The sequence below is a fragment of the Heptranchias perlo genome, chromosome 39 (genome assembly GCF_035084215.1).
Source record: "Heptranchias perlo isolate sHepPer1 chromosome 39, sHepPer1.hap1, whole genome shotgun sequence".
In the NCBI taxonomy this organism is placed as follows: domain Eukaryota; kingdom Metazoa; phylum Chordata; class Chondrichthyes; order Hexanchiformes; family Hexanchidae; genus Heptranchias; species Heptranchias perlo.
Genome location: NC_090363.1, coordinates 12317130 through 12337627, shown reverse-complemented (window position 1 = coordinate 12337627; position 20498 = coordinate 12317130). Strand labels below are relative to the sequence as shown.

At 41.7% G+C, this 20498-nt stretch overlaps 2 protein-coding genes across 2 annotated transcripts; both read right to left on the bottom strand.

Annotated features, from left to right (window-relative positions):
• Positions 1–2973: 2973 nt before the first annotated feature.
• Positions 2974–3831, bottom strand: LOC137305011 (cephalotocin receptor 2-like). Its single transcript, XM_067973780.1, has one exon. It carries the CDS (start codon positions 3799–3801, stop codon positions 2974–2976), a length of 828 nt encoding a protein of 275 aa, XP_067829881.1. The 5' UTR covers positions 3802–3831.
• Positions 3832–9679: 5848 nt separating this feature from the next.
• LOC137305023 (cephalotocin receptor 2-like) lies at positions 9680–10540 on the bottom strand. Its single transcript, XM_067973791.1, has one exon. The coding sequence runs from the start codon at positions 10508–10510 to the stop codon at positions 9680–9682; it is 831 nt and encodes a 276-aa protein (XP_067829892.1). The 5' UTR covers positions 10511–10540.
• Positions 10541–20498: the final 9958 nt, after the last annotated feature.

Sequence of the window (20498 nt, the reverse complement as noted above, 5' to 3'; positions counted from 1 at the left end):
ATCATATCCACCACTTTGTTGATAGCAGGCCGATATAATCAACTTTCCTCTTTTAATCCGCCAATGATTCTTGTCTAAGTTTATCACCGTCCAATCATTGCATCATGAATGATGTCATTTACACATCAGGCCGTTCGAAGATTGCTCATGCCCTGATAAATTGGCCATCGACTCGTTAAGCAGGACAGTTATATCAAATCAAATTGCATGGAAAAGTATTTCTGGTGAATTGGCTCAGTAAAAATATTTTAAAATCACATAAATTCATTGCAATTTTGATTCAGATGTGCTCAGCAGAGCGAAAAAGTAATCAATCAGTCATGCGGGCAATGAATTACATTTTTGCATTTCCTGAGTTGCGATCAATTCTTAAGATAGACTCACAACATACGTAGACGGGGAAAAAGCAATGAAGTACAAGTTACATATTGAACACTTTCATCCAGATGTATCAATCTGGTGAACGTTAGATGATCACATGCGTAACTTAAAGCTTAAAACATTTCATATTTGAGATAAAAACGTAGATGGAGAAGATTCCCATCAGTGCTTGACAAAGGGGGGAAGATTCCTTTTTTTCCCCTACGAGTCAAGATGTCAGATACACAATGGCAGGATTCCACCAGGTCCCTATGAGTGAAGATATTATTTACACAACGGGAAGATTCCCTTTCATTGCTATGAGTAAATATATAATCGACACATTGAGAAAATTGCCTTTGGTTCCTATGAGTGACGATATCAGATGCATAACTGGAAGATTCCATCTGGTCCCGATGAGTGACGAGATCATCTGCAGAACGGAAAGATTGCCTTTGGTCCATATGAGTGAAAATATCAGCTGCAGAACAGAGAAGTTGCAATTGGTCTGTACGCCGGAGGACATCAGGAGATGATGAGGAATACCTTTGGTTTCAGTGTGCACGGATACCATAAGCAAGGCATTGTTATATGTATTTCTGCAAAATGTAAGGGCTTTCACAGGTAAACATTAACGGACGTTTTCGGCTAAGCCTGCCACATGGTCCAGAGGGTATGATCTTCCAGTATCTGAGAGGATGCACTGTGATTCTTGACATGTGATGTACTCTAGGATTAATCAAAGCTCAGCTGTTCCCAGCTTCCAGACAGGCACGCTTTCACAGAGGGGTCATTTAAATTTGAGCAGGAGAGCGGACCCCGCCCAACTTTTACACGTCCACAATCCTTGAGCATTGAAGTGAATTGTTGAGCTCCTAACGCCAAAAACATCAAAACATGAGCTTTTAATTGGAACGGATTGTTTAGAAACAAGGCTCAGATTCGCGGATTGAGCCAACTGCACACCGCATTATAATGAAGTTATGGGTATGGTAATGCAATGGTTATATTGCTGGGCTAGTAATCCAGATGCTGTGAATTGCACCATCACTTTATGAGAATTTTTATTCTGTTTCTATGGAAATAAAAGCCAATAAAAGTGATCATAAAGCAGTCCGATACTTTAAAAAACCCAATCGTTTCAATGATGTCCTTTCGGGAAGGAAATCAGCCATCCATTCTGGCCCAGAGGTGCTTGGTTGACTCTTTCCTACCCTCAAATGTGGCCACGCAAGCCACATATTTGTTTCAAAAAACTTACGGTGATTCAAGGAAGAAAGCCCGTCATCACGTTATCAGGGCAACTATGGATGGGCAATAAAGGACGGCCTTGCCAGGGATGCCCACTTTCGAAGAATAAATGAAATAAAAAGGTTCTGCTATTTTCCAATATGGTCCAAATGTTATATAGTCACCGCACACCCAGTGATGTGACTTCCTGTGTCTATCAATCTCCGGTCAGGACAGCAGTGTGAAGCTTATCACAAAGAAACAACATTTCTGTCCCTTACTCTTTGAAGAAATACATATATTGTTGTGTTTCTGATATCATAGGAACATAGGATCATAGGAACAGGAGTAGGACATTTAGCCCCTCGAGGCTGTTCTTCCATTCAATGAATTCATGGCTGATCTGTGCACTAACTTCCTATACCCGCCTTAGCACCAAATCCTTTACTCCCTTTGATTAACAAAAATAGGTCAATCTCAGATTTAAAATTAACAATAGAGCTAGCATCCACTGCCGATTGCCGAAGAAAGTTCCAAATTCCACCACCCTTTGGGTGTAGAAGTGTTTCATAACTTCACTCCTGTAGGTTCTGGCTCTATTTTTAGGCTGTATCCCCTAGTCCGAGACTCACCGGCCAGCGGAAATAGTTTTTCTCTATTTGTCCTATCAGTTCCCCTTAATATCTTGAAAACTTCGATCAACTCACACCTTAATCTTCTAAATTCCAGGGAATACAAAACTAGTTTGTGTAATCTCTCCTAATTTAACCCTTGGCGTCCAGGTATCATTCTAGTAAACCTAGGCAGCACTCCCTCCAAGATCAATATTTCCTTCCTATGGTGCGGTGCTCAGAGCTGTACACAGTACTCCAGATGTGGTTTAGTCAGTGCTTTGTACAGCTGTTGCATCAATTTCAAACCCTTACACACAGGGACGACAGTGACATCCTTACAGACTGGAGGCAGAAGAAGTATCCCTGATGAGTATCTGACGCCCTCGCACGTACAGACCAGATGGAATCTTTACGTTATGTAATTGATATCTTCACCAATGGGAGCCAAAGCGAATCTTCCGCAAATCGTCGGGAACCGATTGGGAACTTCGCTCACTCAATTGTTCAAAAAATAGACGATTGTGAAACATTGTGAAGTTTATCCTATCAGCAATATGTTTGGAGGATTCGGTGTGATTCGTTTGCTGACATTGGTATGGCGAGTTTTAGAACAGCAGCGTAACTGCCATCACCTTGTGAGGTGGGAAAATGGTCAACTGATGTTGTGGAAGGATGAGAACCGATGGGTGCAATACCTGTCCTCAGCCGAACACTTCAAGTCGCAAAAACCAACCTAGATGCCAGGAAAATGCGAGTAATTAAAATATAATTATTTAAATAACTTAACGACAGTAAATGGATATTTCACCATATTCTTCATCTCCTCACGGAATCTCCTCTGGGTCAATGCATAAATGTACGTGTTCGTGCAGGAGCTCAAATACATCAGCAGAAGTGTGATTCCAATTGCCAAATAAAGTGAGTTTGAACCTTTGAAAGTAGGTGTCTCCGTCACACCGACACAGATGTTTATTACAGTAATCGGCGTCCACAACACAATAAAACTGCCCGAGATAGCGAAGGGCAGAATGATGGATGTTCTTCGGTTCTTCATCTCGGGATCACTGCTGTTATCCCCGTTGTTGCGGCTCTTCAGGGCTCTGCGTGATCTACTGGCCACTAAGATGTGCCTGGCCGTGAGAGAATTTAACAGCAATAACAAAGGGAATGGGAGAATTGGGGATGAGAGAGTGCTAATCCATTTGTACGCTACCCATGCGGATGAAGAATAATATCCTGTTACTGTACGGCACCCCCACTGTATATCGTCAATAATAGAGTAGGGCTCATAACGGAGATAAACAGGAATATTCATCAAAAAGCTGAGCGCACACACGATCATTAAAACTATAGTGGCAGTTCTTTCGGTGCAATATTTTAATTTTAGTTTCTGACAACAAATGGATATGAAGCGGTCAAACGTGAATGATACTGTGAACCAGACAGAGAGTTGGCTGCTAAATACTTGTATAAAAGCAGTAAAACGGCACACGTAAGTGTAGCTCAACCATGAATCTAGAAAATGATACCTGAAGATATTTTGCAAAATGACATTAAACATGCAAACCATTAGATCTGCTACTGCCATGGCCGCCATGTAACGAGTGATTCCTTTGGAGAGACTGCACTTTCCCCGGGACAGGATCACAACTGACATCAGGTTCGCTGAAAGAAATTGGAAAGAAAGCAGGAGAATCACAAAGAAATAGATCAGCGATATAAAATCACACTCCTTTAGCATTGGCTGTTTATCATTTATGAGAAAGGAGGCCAGAGAAATCTGGTTAAAACTCCGCATAATGATCCTCACGATAAACCTGATGGCCACAGGTATTCCAGGTAGCTAATTGCAAGGCGCTTATCAAAGGGGAGAACTTGCATTTGATGTATACGTTTCGAGAGCACTCTATAATATCACAATAGTTATCGTTTTGAAGAAAATAAGGATAAGTGAGAGATTTCTATTCAATCAGCTTATCATAAAATGGGCAACCAAGGAACAAAGAGATGGAGGCAAACAGCAAAACGTGAAAGCAACAATGCATTTATGTTTCACTTAATACATGCTTGTTATTCCTGCAAGAGCAGAATACTGCGGATGCTGGAACTCTGAAATAAAAACAGAAAATGCTGGAAATACTCAGTGAGGCAGCATCTGTGGCAAACAAGCAAAGTTAACGTTTCAGGTCGATGACCTTTCATCATTAATTTATTACTTACTGGGAAGACCAATAATTGCCAGAATTGGATAGCAAGATCAACACAAAAGGTGTTTACGATTATATTAGAAGAAAAACGGTAATCAAAACAGACGCTGGTAATATTGCAAATGAAAATAAGGAAGTGGCAGACTTGTTGAATAATTATTTTGTGTCAATCTTCACAGTAGAGGAAAAGGATAATATACCGAACACTCCAGGGAAGCTAATAATGAATCAAGGACTGAAACTCACTGACGTTAATGTAAGCAAGACAACAAAATTAGGATTAATAAGGGCAGTATAGACTGACAAATCCCCAGGACCTGATGGTTTCCATCCCAGGATTTTAAAGGAAGGAGGTGAGGAAATTGCAGATGCTTTAGCCATAATCTTCCCAAGCTCTCTCGATTCTGGAATTGCGTCTTTAGATTGGAATACGGCAAATGTAACTCCATTATTTAAGAAAGACGAGAGTGAGTACCAGGAAATTATAAATCTGTGAGTCTAACATTCGATGTGGAGAAGTTATTGAAATTTCAATTCAGGCAAGTGTGAGGTCATCCAAAAGTGCGAGGACCAAAAAAGGATTGATCCGAGCAATTTTCAATGGTGAAAAGTTAGGAACAGTGGAGGTCCAAAGAGATTTAATGGTCCATCTACACAGATCACTAAAATGTAGTAGTCAGGTACAAAAAATAATCAAAAAAACTAATGGAATGTTCGCCTTAATAACAAGAGGGCCAGAATATAAAAAGGAGGAAGGATTGCAACAGCGATACAAAGCCCTGGTTAAACTACATCTGGAGTACTGTGTACAGTTCTGGGCATTGCGCCTCCGAAAGGATATATTGGCCTTGGAAGGAGTGCAGTGCAAATTCACCAGAATGTTACATAGAAACATAGAAAATAGGAGCAGGATTATGCCATTCGGCCCTTCGAGACTGCTGCGTCATTCAATATGATTATGGCTGATCCTCTATCTCAATACCATATTCCCGCTCTCTTCCCATACCCCTTGATGCCTTTTGTGTCTGGAAATCTATCTAGCTCCTTCTTAAATATATTCAGTGACTTGGCCTCCATAGCATTCTGTGGTAGAGAATTCCATAGGTTCACCACCCCGTTGAGTGAAGAAATGTTACCAGGGCTCCAAGGGTGAGATTATATGGTGAGAATACACAAACCAGGTTTGTAGCACCTCGAATATAGAAGGTTAACGGGTGATTTAATTGACGTTTTTAGGATTTTGAAAGGATTTGCTAGGGTTGATGGAGGGAACAAAATTCCGCTGGTTGGGGAGTCTTGGACAAGGGGACATAACCTTAAAATCATAACCAGGCCATTCAGGAGAGAAATTAGGAAACATTTCTTCACACATAGAGTGGTAGCAATGTGGAACTCTCTCCCACTAAAAGCAACAGATGCTACTTCAATTCATAACTTTAAATCTGAGATCGATAACAGTTTTGCTAGCCAAGGTTATTAAAGGATCAGGAACCAAGGCGGGTGGATGGAGTTAGGATACAGATCAGCCATGATCTCATTGAACAGCGGAAAGGGTCGAGGGACTGAATTGTTTATTCTTGTTCCTATGTTGATTTCCTACCCCATACACATGTTTGAATGTGGGTTAATATTGCGAAAGCCAAATTGGAATATATTAATATACCAATCATATAGTGAGACTTCACTAAAATGTCTTCAAGGCATTCTCACGGTCACTTTATGTAATGTTTCAACATTATAATAAACTGTATGTTGGATTATGCCTTTCATTGACTCCAAAAACCTCTAACTCTGGTAGAATTCTTCCTATGGTTCTCGAGATGCATGTGTCTGATCTCAGGCACGCGTTGTTCTGTTTACACACTGTCGGTTACATTCATTCCTCATATCCTTTTTACTTATAGTGCTGTTTGTCAAAGTTCTATCCCAAAGAACGTCGATTGCTCTGACTTTCTAACTAAGGGCCGATTGCACTTAACCCTGTGTTTTCCAAAATTTAGGTGGCAAATTTTAAAACTTAATTAATCCATCGACCTGAAAGTTCTCTTCTAATCTCTGATCACCAGTATGGAGTTCGGTGAGGCAGTTCTACTGATGCCCTTTTTAGCCCCTTCATAAACCATCATATTCCTACTGGTGAGTATTTGGGAATTTACTTTCCTGATATTCAAAGCCATTGACAGGGTTTAACATTTGAACAACTAAACAAGATAATATACTAAGATTTTGAATGAACGATTGGCTTATTGCTGTCAAACTTCCCGTATGTCCCTCCATTTGCGCGGTTGCTCATGGCCCTTCGCCTGAGTCTTTTATTTTCAATTGAGGACCTCCCCACAGTCTGTTTGCTGCATCATTCCGTTCCTTTCCCAAAATAATTACTTTTATCATTCATCATGCAATTATATCCACCATTTTGTTGATAGCAGGCCGATATAATCAACTTTCCTCTTTTAATCCGCCAATGTTTCTTGCCGAAATTTATTACCGTCCAATCATGGAACCATGAATGATGTCATTTGCACATCAGCCCCTTCGAAGATTACTCATGCCCTGATAAAATGGCCTCCGACTCGTTAAGCAGGACAGTTATATCAAATCAAATTGCATGGAAAAGTATTTCTGTAGATTTGGCTTTCTAAAATATTTTAAAATCACAAATTCATTTCAATTTGATTCAGATCTGCACAGAAAAAGTAATCAATCAGGCATGCGGACAATGAATTCGATTTTTGAATTGCCCCACTTGCGATCAATTCTGAAGATAGATTTACAATATATGTAGACTGGGAGAAAACATTGACGTACAAGTGACATATTGGACACTTTCATCCAGATGTTTCAATCTGGTGAACGTTAGATGATCACATGCGTAACTTAATCCTTAATATTTTTCACAATTGTTCATTTTTGAGATGAAAACGCAGTTGGGAAAGATTCCCATCAGTGCTTGACAAAGGATAGAAGATTCCTTTTTTCCCTACCAGTCAAGATGTCAGATACACAATGGGAAGATTCCCTTTCATCGCTTTGAGTAAATGTATCATCTACACAATGGGAAAATGAACTTTGTTCCCAATAGTGAAGATATCTGAAACAAAACTGGAAGATTCATTTGCTCCCTCTGATTGACCATATCATCTGCAGAACAGAAAGATTGCATTTGGTCCATATGAGTAAAAATATCAGCGACAGAACACTGAAATTGCAACTGAACTGTGCGTCTGAGGACATCAAGAACTGATCTGGAATACCTTGGTCTCCGTGTGCACGGATATCATCTGCAATACAATATGATATGTATTTCTGCAAAATGTAAGGGATTTCGCAGGTAAACATCGACGGAAGTTTTCCGCTAATTCTGACACATGGTCCTGAGGGTATGATCATCCATTGCCTGTGAGGATGCACTGTGATTCTCGACATGAGATATAACCTTGGGTTAATTCAAGCTGAGCTCTTCCTGGAATCCAGACAGGCACACTTTCGCAGAGGGGTCATTTAAATTTGACCAGGAGAGCGGACCACGCCCAACTTTTACACATCCCCAGTCCTTGAGCATTGAAGCGAATTGTTGAGCTCCTAACGCCAAAAATCAAATCATGATCGTCTAATTGGAACGGATGATTTACAAGCAAGGCTCAGATTCACGGATTGGGCCAGCTGGACACTGCGTTATAATGAAGTCATGGCTACGGTAGTGTAATGGTTCGCTACGCTGTAAAGTGGCCACACAATCCACACATTTGTTTCAAACAACTGACAGTGATTCAAGGCAGAAGGCCTGCCATCACCAGCACTGTGGGAGAACCTTCACCACACGGACTGCGGCGGTTCAAGAAGGCGGCTCACCACCACCTTCTCAAGGGCAATTCGAGATGGGCAATGAATGCTGGCCTTGCTAGCGACGCTCACAACCCATGAACGAATAAAACAAAAGGTTCACAGGACAATTAGCGATGGACAATAAAGTCCGGCCTATCCAGGGATGCCCACATTCAAAGAATAAATTAAATAAATAAGTCCCGTTATTTTACAATATGGTCCAATTGTTATATAATCTCGCACACCCAGTGATGTGACTTCCCGTGTCTATTAATCTCCAGTCAGGAGACAGTTGTGGAGCTTATCACAAAGAAACAAAATTTCTGTCCCTTTTTGCAGAAATACATATATTGTTGTGTCTCTGATATCATAGGAACATGACATCATAGGAACAGGAGTAGGCCATTTAGCCACTGGAGGCGGTTCTGCCGTTCAATGAGTTCATGGCTGATCTGTGAATTAACTTCATATACCCGGCTTTGCCCCAAATCCTTTAATACCTATGAATAACAAAAATAGATCAATCTCTGATTTCAAATTAACAATCGAGCTGGCATCAACCGCCGATTGCCGAACAGAGTTCCAAACTTCTACCACCCCAGTTGAAGTGTTTCCTGACTTCACTCCTGAAGGTTCTGGCTCGATTTTTAGGCGGTATCCCACTGGTCCTGGACTCCCCGACCAGCGGAAATTGTTTCTCTATATTTACCCTTTCAGTTCCCCTTAATATCTTGAAAACTTTGATCAACTCGCACCTTAATCTTCTAAAATCTAGGGAATACAACCATAGTTTGTGTAATCTCACCTAATTTAACCCTTGGATTCCAGTTATCATTCTAGCAAACCTATGCTGCACCCACTCCAAGATCAATATAACCTTCCTAAGGTGCGGTGCTCAGAGCTGTACACAGTATATCAGGTGAGGTCGAACCAGGGCTTTCTATAGCTGTAGCATAACTTCCAACCCCTTACACACAGGAACCAAAACTGACATCCTTTAAGACTGGATACAAAAGAAGCATTCCCGATGAGTTTCTGATGCCCTCACACGTGCAGACCAGATGGAATCTTCACGTTGTGTATCTGATATCTTCATAGTAGCAGCCAAAGGGAATCTTCTGCAAATCATTGAGAACCGGTGGGCACCATTGCTCGCTGTGCTTTCACCTCAAAAAATGAACAATTGTGAAACGTTGTGAAGTTTATGTTAAAACATTATTTCAGCAATATGTTTGGAAAATTCGGTGTGGTTTGTTTTCTGATATCGGTATTGCGAGTTTTAGAACAGCAGCGTAACTACCATCACCTTGTGAGGTCGGAAAATGGCCAACTGGTGTTGTGGAAGGTTGAGAACCAATGGGTGCAATATTTGGCCTCAGCCGAACACTTCAAGTAGCAACAACGAACCTGGATACCAGGAAAATACGAGGAATTAAAATTTAATTATTTAAATAATTTAGTAATGACAGTAACCGGATATTTCACCATATTCTTCATCTCCTCTCGGAATCTCCTCTGGGTCAGTACATAAATGCACGTGTTCGTGCAGGAGCTCAAATACATCAGCAGAAGTGCGATTCTAATTGCCAAATAAAGTGAGTTTGAACCTTTGAAAGTAGGTGTCTCCGTCACACCGACACAGATGTTTATTACAGTAATCGGCGTCCACAACACAATAAAACTCCCCGAGATAGCGAAGAGCAGAATGATGGATGTTCTTCGGTTCTTCATCTCGGGATCACTGCTGTTCTCCCCATTGTTTCGGCTCTTCAGGGCTCTGCGAGATCTACTGGCCACTAAGATGTGCCTGGCAGTGAGAGAATTTAACAGCAATAACAAAGGGAATGGGAGAATTGGGGATGAGAGAGTGTTGATCCATTTGTAAGCTACCCATGCCGGTGAATAAAAATGTCCTGATACTGTACGGCAGCCCCACGGTATATCGTCAATAATAGAGTAGGGCTCGTAACGGAAATAAACAGGAATATTCATCAAAAAGCTGAGCAAACACACGATCGTTAAAACTACAGAGGCAGTTCTTTCGGTGCAATATTTTAATTTTAGTTTCTGACAACAAATCGATATGAAGCGGTCAAAGGTGAATGATACTGTGAACCAGACAGAGAGTTGGCTACTAAATACTTGTATAAAAGCAGTAAAACGGCACACGTAAGTGTAGCTCAACCATGAATTTAGAATATGATACCGAAAGATGTTTTGCAAAATTACATTAAACATGCAAACCATTAGATCTGCCAATGCCATGGCCGCCATGTAACGAGTGATTCCTTTGGAGAGACCGCACTTTCCCCGTGACAGGATCACAACTGACATCAGGTTCGCTGTAAGAAATTGGAAAAACCAGGAGAATTAACGAAGAAATAGATTAGCGATATAAAATCACACTCCCTTGGAATTGAATGTTTCGTCGCTGTGAGACAGGAGGCTTGTTACTGAAACGGATTCCTCCGAGTCTCACTGGGTGGGTTGCTGAGACAACCAGAACAGGGTGGTACCAAGTTCACTCACTACTGTGCTGATTTAATTGACCTCATTCGAGAATAAAGTATGTGCCAATAACGAAATTGGCTCTTCCTTTGTCACACGTGATTTAATGTGACAGTTTCACATTACTGATGAGAAGCCGCGTCCTCGTGTGAGGGTAATGAACAGAGTTCAGTAAAATAGCCATTGATTTGCTTCAAATTCTGACAGAAAAGGGGTAATTTTAACCCACGGATCGGGTGAAACGCCGGTTTTACACCCCATTAACTTCAATGGAGGGTGAAATCTGGTGGGGTATAAAACCAGCGTAACACTCGACCCCGTCAGTTTCCCGACTGTCGGGTTGGATTAATTTTGCCTCCAAAGTCAAGTCACAGCGTGACAAAATTCAGGAGTCGGAAATACAGCATCTTGGAGATGCACACCAGGCCTGTTAACATCTGGAAGAGAAATTCAATTTAAAACTCCGCATAAGGATCCTCGCGTTCGACCTGATGGCCACAGTTATTCCAGGTGGCTGATTGCGCGTCGTTTAACAAAGGGAAGAACTTGCATTTGATGCAGACATTCAGAGAGCCTGATATAATATCACAAAAGTTGTCATTTTGAAGTAAATAAGAAGTGAGAGATTTCGAATCAATAATCTAACCACCTGCTGCTGCTGAAACCTCCTGCTGATTACCACCTACCACCTATCAGCCATACAAATACTGTGGCTACGAGAGCAGGTCAGAGGCTGGGTATTCTGCGGCGAGTGACTCACCTCCTGACTCCCCAAAGCCTTTCCACCATCTACAAGACACATGTCAGGAGTGTGATGGAATACTCTCCACTTGATTGGATGAGTGCAGCTCCAACAACACTCAAAAAGCTCGACACCATCCAAGATAAAGCAGCCCACTTGATTGACACCCCATCCACCACCCTAAACATTCACTCCCATCACCACCGGCGCACTGTGGCTGCAGTGTGTACCATCCACAGGATGCACTGCATCAACTCGCCAAGGCTTCTTCAAAAGCACCTCCCAAACCCGCGACCTCTATCACCTAGATGGACAAGAGCAGCAGGCACATGGGAACAACACCACCTGCACGTTCCCCTCCAAGTCACACACCATCCCGACTTGGAAATATATCGCCGTTCCTTCATCGTCGCTGGGTCAAAATCCTGGAACTCCCTTCCTAACAGCACTGTGGGAGAACCTTCACCACACGGACTGCAGCGGTTCAAGAAGGCGGCTCACCACCACCTTCTCACCACCACCTTCTCGAGCGCAATTAGGGATGGGCAATAAATGCTGGCATCGCCAGCGACGCCCACATCCCACTAACGAATTTTTAAAAATGGGCAACCAAGGAACAAAGATATAGAGGCAAACAGCATGTATTAAAAGCAACAATGTAATTAAACAATGGTTCAAAAAATAAATGCTTGTTATTACTTCAAAAGCAAAATACTGCGGATCCTAGAAATCTGAAAAATATCAGAAAATGCCGAAAATACTCAGTGAGCCAGCATCTGTGGTAAAGAAGCAGAGTTAACGGTTCAGGTCGATGACCTTTCGTCATTAACTTATTACTTACTGGGAAGACCAATAATTGCAAGAATTGGATAGCAAATGACTGATTCGTAGAAAATTGCTGATCCTCCCATTTCCTGCCTAAGCGAGACAATCGTGGATGCAAGGCTCTGGTTTGGACACAAAGACAATGCATTGAAACAGGAGGTGTTTTATACACCAGTCAGTCCCACAGGGAGACAGTGGTTTTACATTAAACCCGGTATCAGCCACGCGCGCTGGAACAAACACATTGGAACATATTTATTTTCCAAACGATCACTTAATGAGGCAGTGAGTAATTCGAGGCTCCAATGGGCATTCTCAGGCTTATGAATACCCCGCTCTGAACCTGTTACCTCATTACATCATCTTGATTGCGTTATTCTGCTCTTGGGAACACGATGCTTTAATTCATTCTGCGATGGCTTCGTTTCTTCAGTCATAAAAACTGAAAGTTAAATGGAGAAGAAGGGGAATAAAATGTGAACCCGTCCGTTAGCACATGAGAGTCAAAGTGTAAATAATATCAAAAAGCTGTGAGAGTGATAGAGTGATAGAGTAAATCGTATTGACTTGATGACATACAGTATCGAAGCTGGGAGTGGAATATAAAATGGGTCATCACCCGGCAGCACTGTTCAATTAGGTGTCAGTGCAAGTAACACAATTTCACCAGCATAACATGGTCGGCGATTGAGTGACCATTGTCACCAATGTTATACCCTGAATGGTTATTTTGATCAATATAACATATCTGCAATGTACCTCATGGCTACCGATCTGCTCAATCACAAACGCACCTCCAACTTTGATGCCCTTGCCTCCATTAAAACCATTACTCTCTCTCACCCTGGTCCTTGCCCTGGTACAGCCTCCATCTTCACTCCCTTAAGTCGAACGGACCCAGATTTGAACATTTATGGAGACAACTGGTTTAGCAATTCATTGCCAGATCTGGTTGGAGCACATAAAGCTTTATCGGGTCATGGTCTCCTCTGCCAAAATTGCTCACTATTCCAGGATCATTCTGGAATGCAAACATAACCCCGGCGTCTCTTCTCCACTACAAACCGTCTTTTAAACTCTTTGTCCTGCCCCCACTAATCTCGCCTCCAACAACAGTACTCTCTTTCTAAGATTGAGGCCATCAGTTCAGCTGCTTCTGCCACTTCCCTCACTTCCCTGAGCCCACCGAGCCAAACTTGCCCCAACATTCCTCCCTGCCTTAGCCTTGAACATCCATCTTTCTCTAGTTTCTCTCCTAACTCCCCTCATGCCCTCTCCAAGCTTATCTTGACCATGAAACCCACTTCCTGCTGCGTCAACCCTATTCTCACCAAACTGCTGACCACCCAACTTCTCTTTCGAGCCCCCATGTTTGCTGATATTGTTGAGGTTTCCCTGTCCCATTTCCTGGAATAACTGTGGCCACCAGGTCTAATGTGAGGCCCCTCATGCGGAGTTTTAACCTGAGTTTTTCTTCCAGATGTTAACAAGCCTGTTGCACATGTCCAAGATTTTGTATTTCTGACTCACGTGTATTTCTAAACTTCTCTCACGCTGTGAACTCTGTTTGCTTTATGTCAGAATTTGAAGCAAATCAATGGCTATTTTACTGATTTTCTCTCCTTTAAATCTGCCGTCCTCACACCCCTGATCAAGCAAACAACCTTGGCCCACCTGTCATCGCAAACAACTATCACCAAGCTGCAATTCCACTCCAAGGTCCTTGAAGTTGTTAACGTCTCCCAAATATGTGCGCATCTTTCCCGCAACTCCATGTTTGAATCCTTCCAATCAGGTTTCTGCCTCTGCCACAGGACTGAAACAGCCGTTATCAAAGTCACAAATGACATCGTATGTGACTGTGACCGTGGTGAAATATCCCTCCTCATCCTGCTCGACCTCACCTCAGACTTCGACACGGTTGAGAACACCATCCTCCTCCATACAAGGCCCTAAAGATGCAAACAAAGCACAGGGGTTCATTTCTAAATGAATAGAATTGAAAAGCAGAGAAGTTATGTTAAACATGTATGGAATGTTGGTTGGACCACACTTGGAGCACTGCCTACAGCTCCAGTCTCCATGTTGCAAAAGAGTATAGAGGCACTGGAAAAGGTTCAAAAAAGGTTTACAAGGATGATATCAAAATTGAGAGGGTACAAATATCTGGAAAAACCAAACAGGCTGGAGATCTTTTCTCCAGAAAACAGAAGGCTGAGCGGTGACCTAATCGAGATCTTCAAAATTATGAAGGTGTTTGAGAGGAGAAATGTAGAGAAGATGTTACCAATAATGGAGGAATCTAAAACGAGGGGCCATAAAAATAAGATATTTCCCAATAAATCCAATAAAGAATTCAGGAGAAACCCACAAAGTTGTTCGAATGTGCAACTTGCTACCACATGGAGCAGTTCAGACGAATAGTAGAAATGTAGTTAAGGGGAAGCATGATAAGTACATGTCGGAGAAAGTGATCGAGGACATGCAGATAGCTTTAGATAAAATAAAGTGGAACGACGCTTGTGCGGAGTATAAAAACGAGCACAGACCAGTTGGGCCGAATGGCCTGTTGCTGTGCTGTAAATTCTTTGTAAATCTATGTAATACCATACACAGTAAATGGTAATGATTCGCTCCCGCCTGGGACTGTATGGCTCGTGTGTGTCTCAGTTTCAGCTTTGGAATTGTACAGCACACAGCGGGTGAAAGGGAATAATTCACACCCGTCTGGTACTGTACGGCCTCTGTGTGTTTCAATGTCAGCTCCTCTACGTGTACAGCACACAGCGGGTACAAGGGAACGATTCACTCTCGTCTGGTACTGTATGGTCCATGTGTGTCTCAGTTTCAGCTCCTATACATGTACAGTACACAGTGGGTTTAAGGGAATGATTCAGTCCCGTCTGATACTTTAATGCCACATGTGTGTCTCAATGTCAGCTCCTGTACATGTACTTACACCGTGAGTAAAAGGGAATGATTGACGGAAAGTCCCTGTCATACCGAGGAATTTTTGATTTGATATTAAAAATGTGTCACAAATGGGTCAGCACAGACACGGGTCATGTGTTAACGACTGTTCAACGGATGTGTGTATCCGTGTCACTGTTCACATAATATAATCCAAGGACCCCTTCCCGCTTCCCGCTTTGTTCCAAGCAGCCCAGGGCTCCCTCAACACCTGCCTTCCCCTTCTCTGTGGCACAAGCAACCCAGGGACACCTCGCAGCCTATCTCCCCTTCACACTGTTGCCCAAGGACCGCAGGTACCCTCACCGCCTATCTCCGACTCCCCTTGTGCCCAAGTAACCCAGCCTCCCCAGGCACAGCACTCGCTGTCCAGCGACTACATTAAAGAACTAAAGTTAAACAGCATCTGCTGCAAATACACAACAGATGCAAAACTGTAATTGCTGCTAACACCTTCCTTGTGCTCTGTACTGGGCCTCAGGTTTCGTATATTCTCCCATCGACTCTTCCTTTGTGTGTTTCGTCACTTTGAAATTTCTCAGACACGGTTACACATTTCATTGCCTCAGTGTGGATGTGAGGGACACAATCTAATTCTGACCGTATTGAATTGAGCAAATTCCCCATCTCCATTGAACAACCCCAACTCCTGCCTCTGTAACGATAGCAGGGAATTTACAAATGTGTTTATCATTATAGTAGAAGAAAAAGTGTAAGCAAAAAAGATGCTGGTAATATTGCTAATGAAAATAAGGAAATGGCTGACGTGATGAATGATTCCTTTGTGCTAGTCTTCACAGTAGAGGAATAGGATAATATTCCTTACATTCCAGGGAATCTAATAATGAATCAAGGACTGGAACTCACTGACGATAATGTACGCAAGAAAACTGAATTAGAAATATTGATGGCCGTATAGAATGACAAATCCCCAGGCCTTATACTTTACCCCCAGGATTTTAAAGGAAGTAGGTGAGGAAATTGCAGATGCTTTCGCCATAATATTCACAGCACTCCCGATTCTGGAATTGGCCCTTTAGATTGCAATACTGCAAATGTAACTCCATTATTTAAGAAAAATGAGAGAGAAATACCATGACATTTAAAATCTAATAATCTAACATTTGTTGTGGGGAAGTTATTGTAATTTCAATTCAGGCAAGTGTGAGGTCATCCATTTTCTACCAAAAAGAGATTGATCCGAGTATTTTTGAATGCTGAAAAGTTAGGAACATTGGAGGTCCAAGGAGATTTTGTGCTCCATCTGCACAGATCAGTAAAATGTAGTCGTCAGGTAGAAAAAATTATCAAAAAGACTAATGGAATGTTAGCCTTCATCAGGAGAGGGATAGAATAGAAAGGACAGGAATGTTTGCCACAGCTATACAAAACCCTGGTTAGTCGACATCTGGAGTACTGTGTACAGTTCTGGGCACTGCGCCTCAGAAAGGATATATTGGCCTTGGAAGGAGTGCAGCGCAAATTCACGTGAATGTTACCAGGGATCCAAGGATTAGATTATGAGGTGAGAATACACAAACCAGGCTTGTCGTCCCTCGAATATAGAAGGTTAACGGGTGATTTGATTGACGTTTTTTCGGATTTTGAAAGGAACTGATAGGATAGATAGAGCGAATTTTTTTTCTGCTGATTGTGGAGTCGAGGACAAAGGGCCATAACCTTAAATTCAGAGCAAGGCCATTGAGGAGAGAAGTTGGGAAATCTTTCTTCACACATAGATTCTCAATGTGGAACTCTCTCCCACAAAAAGCAATAGATGCGACTTCAATTAATAACTTTAAATCTGAGATCTTTGACAGTTTTTCCAGCCAAGGTTATTTAAGGATATGGAGCCAAGGCGGGTGGATGAAATTAGGATACAGATAAGTCATGACCTCATTGAACAGCGGAAAAGTCTCGAGGGACTGAATGACATACTCCTGTTCCCACGTTGACTTCCTGTCTCATGCACGTGTGTTAACGTGTGTTAAGCTTTTGAAAGCGAAATTGGAATATATTAAAATACCAACCATACAGTGAAACTTCACTAAAATGTCTTCAAGGCTTTCTCACGGCCATTTTATGTAATGTTGTCAAGATTATCATAAACTGTATGTCGGATCCTGCCTGTCATTGACTCCAAAAAATTCTAATTCTGGTAGAATTCTTCCTTTGGTTCTCTAGATTCATGTGTCTGATCTCAGCCACGTGTTCTTCTATTTACACACTGTCGGTTGCATTCATTCCTCATATCCTTTTCAGTTAAAGAGCTGTTTGTCAACATTCTATCCCAAAGAACGTCGATAGCCCTGACTTTCTAACTAAAGGCCAAGGTTAAGCACTTAACCCTGTGTTTTCCAAAATTAAGGAGGGCATTTTCAAATCTTAATTACTTCATCGACATGAAAGATCTCTTCTAATCTTTGAACACCAGCATGGAGTTCGGTGAGGCAGTTATACCGATGTCCTCGATATATATCGATACACCACCAGATTCCTACTGGTGAGTATTTTAAAAATTTAATTTGCTGATAGTCAACGCCATTGACATGGATTGACATTTGAACAACTAAACAAGCTAATATTAGAAGATTTTGAATAAAAGATTGGCTTATTGCTGACAAACATCCGCAAATGACCCTCTACCTGCGCAGTTGATCATGGCGCATCGCCTGATTCCTTTTTTCAACTGAGGAACTCCCCACAATCTGTTCTCTGCATCACTCCGTTCCTTTCCCAAAATAATTACTTTTATCATTCATTGTGCAATCCTATCCACCATTTTGTTGATAGCAGGCCGATATAATCAACTTTTCTCTTTTAATCCATCAACGTTTCTTGCCTAAGTTTATCATCATCTGAATGACATAATTTGCACATCAGCCCCTTGGAAGATTGCTTCTGTCCTGATAAAATGGCCTTCGACACATCAAGCAGGACAGTTATATCAAATCGAATTGCATGGAAAAGTATTTCTGTAGATTTGGCAAACTAAAATATTTTAAAATCAGGTAAATTCATTGCAATGTGGATTCAGATCTGCTCAGCAGAACGAACAAGTAATCAATCAGGCATGCGGACAATGAATTCGATTTTTGAATTGCCCCAGTTGCGATCAATTCTGAAGATAAATTTACAATATATGTAGACTGGGAGAAAACATTGACGTACAAGTGACATATTGGACACTTTCATCCAGATGTTTGAATCTGATGAATGTTAGACGATCACATGCACAACTTAATCCTTAATATTGTTCACAATTGTTCATTTTTTAGATGAAAACGCAGCAGGGGAAGATTCCCATCAGTGCTTGACAAAGGGTAGAAGATTCCTATTTTCCCTACGAGTCAAGATGTCAGATACAAAATGTGAGGAAGCCATCAGGTCGCTATGAGCGAAAATATCAGATACAGAATAGGAAGATTCCCTTTGATCCCTATGAGTAAACGTATCATCTGCACAATGGGAAAATTTCCTTTGGTCGCTATGAGTGAAGATATCAGGTACATAACTGGAAGATTCCATCTGGTCCCTATGAGTGACTGTATAATCTGCAGAACGGAAAAGTTGCCGTTGGTCCATATGACTGAAAATATCAGCTACAGCACAGGGTGGTTACTACTGGTTTGTATGTGAGAGGACAGCAGGAACTGATCAAGAATACCTTTGGTCACCGTGTGCAAGGGTATCAGAAGCAATAAAATATGCGATGTATTTCTGCACAAAGTAAGGGATTTCACGTGCAAACATAGGCGGTGGTTTTCTGCGAAGTATGACACATGGTCCAGAGCGTGTGATCTTTCACTGCTGTCAGGATGCATTGTGATTCTCCACATGTGATGTACTCTAGGTTTAACTCAAGCTGAGCTGCTCCCAGCCTCCAGACAGGCATACTTTCGCAGAGAGGTCATTTAAATTTGACCAGGAGAATGGACCCCGCCCAACTTCTAGATGTTCTCAGTCCTTGAGCATTGAAGCGAATAGTTGAGCTCCTAAAGCCAAAAATCAAATCATAATCTTCTAATTGGAGCAGATCTTTAACAAACAAGGCACAGATTTATGAATTGGGCAAGCTTGACAGTGCATTATAATGATATAACGGTTACGACAATGAAGCGGTTATATTCCTGGGCTAGTAATTCGGAGACCTTGAGTTCAAATTGCACCACCGCTTTATGAGAATTTTAATTCTGTTTCCCTGGACATCTGGAAAAAAAGCCAGTAAAAGTGATCATAAGGCAATCTGATAGTTTTAAAAACCGAATCGGTTCAATGATGTCCTTTAGGGAAGGAAAACTGTCATAGATTCTGGCCTATTGTTACTTGGTTGACTCTTATCTACCCTCATAATGGACATGCAAGCCACACAGTTGTATCATACCAATAAAGATGATTCAAGGAAGAAGGTCGGTCATCACCTTCTCACGTCAACTAGCGATGGGCAATAAATGCCGGCCTAGCCAGGGATGTACACATTCTGAGAATAAATTTAAAAACAAATTCTACTATTTTACAATATGGTCCAATTGTTATATAACCTCGCACACCCAACGATGTGACTTCCTGTGTCTATCAATCTCCCGTCAGGAGAGCTCTGTGGACCTTGTCACAAAGAAACACAATTTCTGTCCCTTACTTGTTGCAGAATTACATACCATATTGTTATGGTTCTGATATCATTGGAACATTGGATCATAGGCACATGAGTAGGCCATTTAACCCCTCGAGCCTGTTCTGCCATTGAATGAATTCATGGCTGATCTCTGATCTAACTCAATATACCCGTCTTCGCCCCAAATCGCTTGACACCTTTAGTTGACAAAAATCTATCAATCTCAGATTAACAATTAACAATTGAGTTAGCATCAACTGCCGTTTGCCGAAGCGAGTTCCAAACTTCTATCATTCTTTGCGTGTGGAAGCGTTTCCTAACTTCACTCCTCAAGATGCTGGCTGTAATTTTTCGGCTATGTCCCCTAGTCCTAGAGTCCTCAACCAGCGTAAATACTTTCTCTCGATCTACCATATCAGTTCCCTTTAATATCTTGAAAACTTCGAGCAAATCACCCCTTAATCTTCCACATTCCAGGGAATACAACCCTAGTTTGTGTAATCTCTCACAATTGAACCCTTGGAGTCCAAGTATCATTCTAGTAAATCAACGCTGCCCTTCCATCAAGTTCAATATCCTTTCCATTTTGAGGTACTTTGAAC

Coding starts and splice junctions, on each gene's coding strand:
- LOC137305023 (XM_067973791.1), bottom strand. CDS start 10,510: ATGGCGGCCATGGCATTGGCAGATCTAATGGTTTGCATGTTTAATGTA.
- LOC137305011 (XM_067973780.1), bottom strand. CDS start 3,801: ATGGCGGCCATGGCAGTAGCAGATCTAATGGTTTGCATGTTTAATGTC.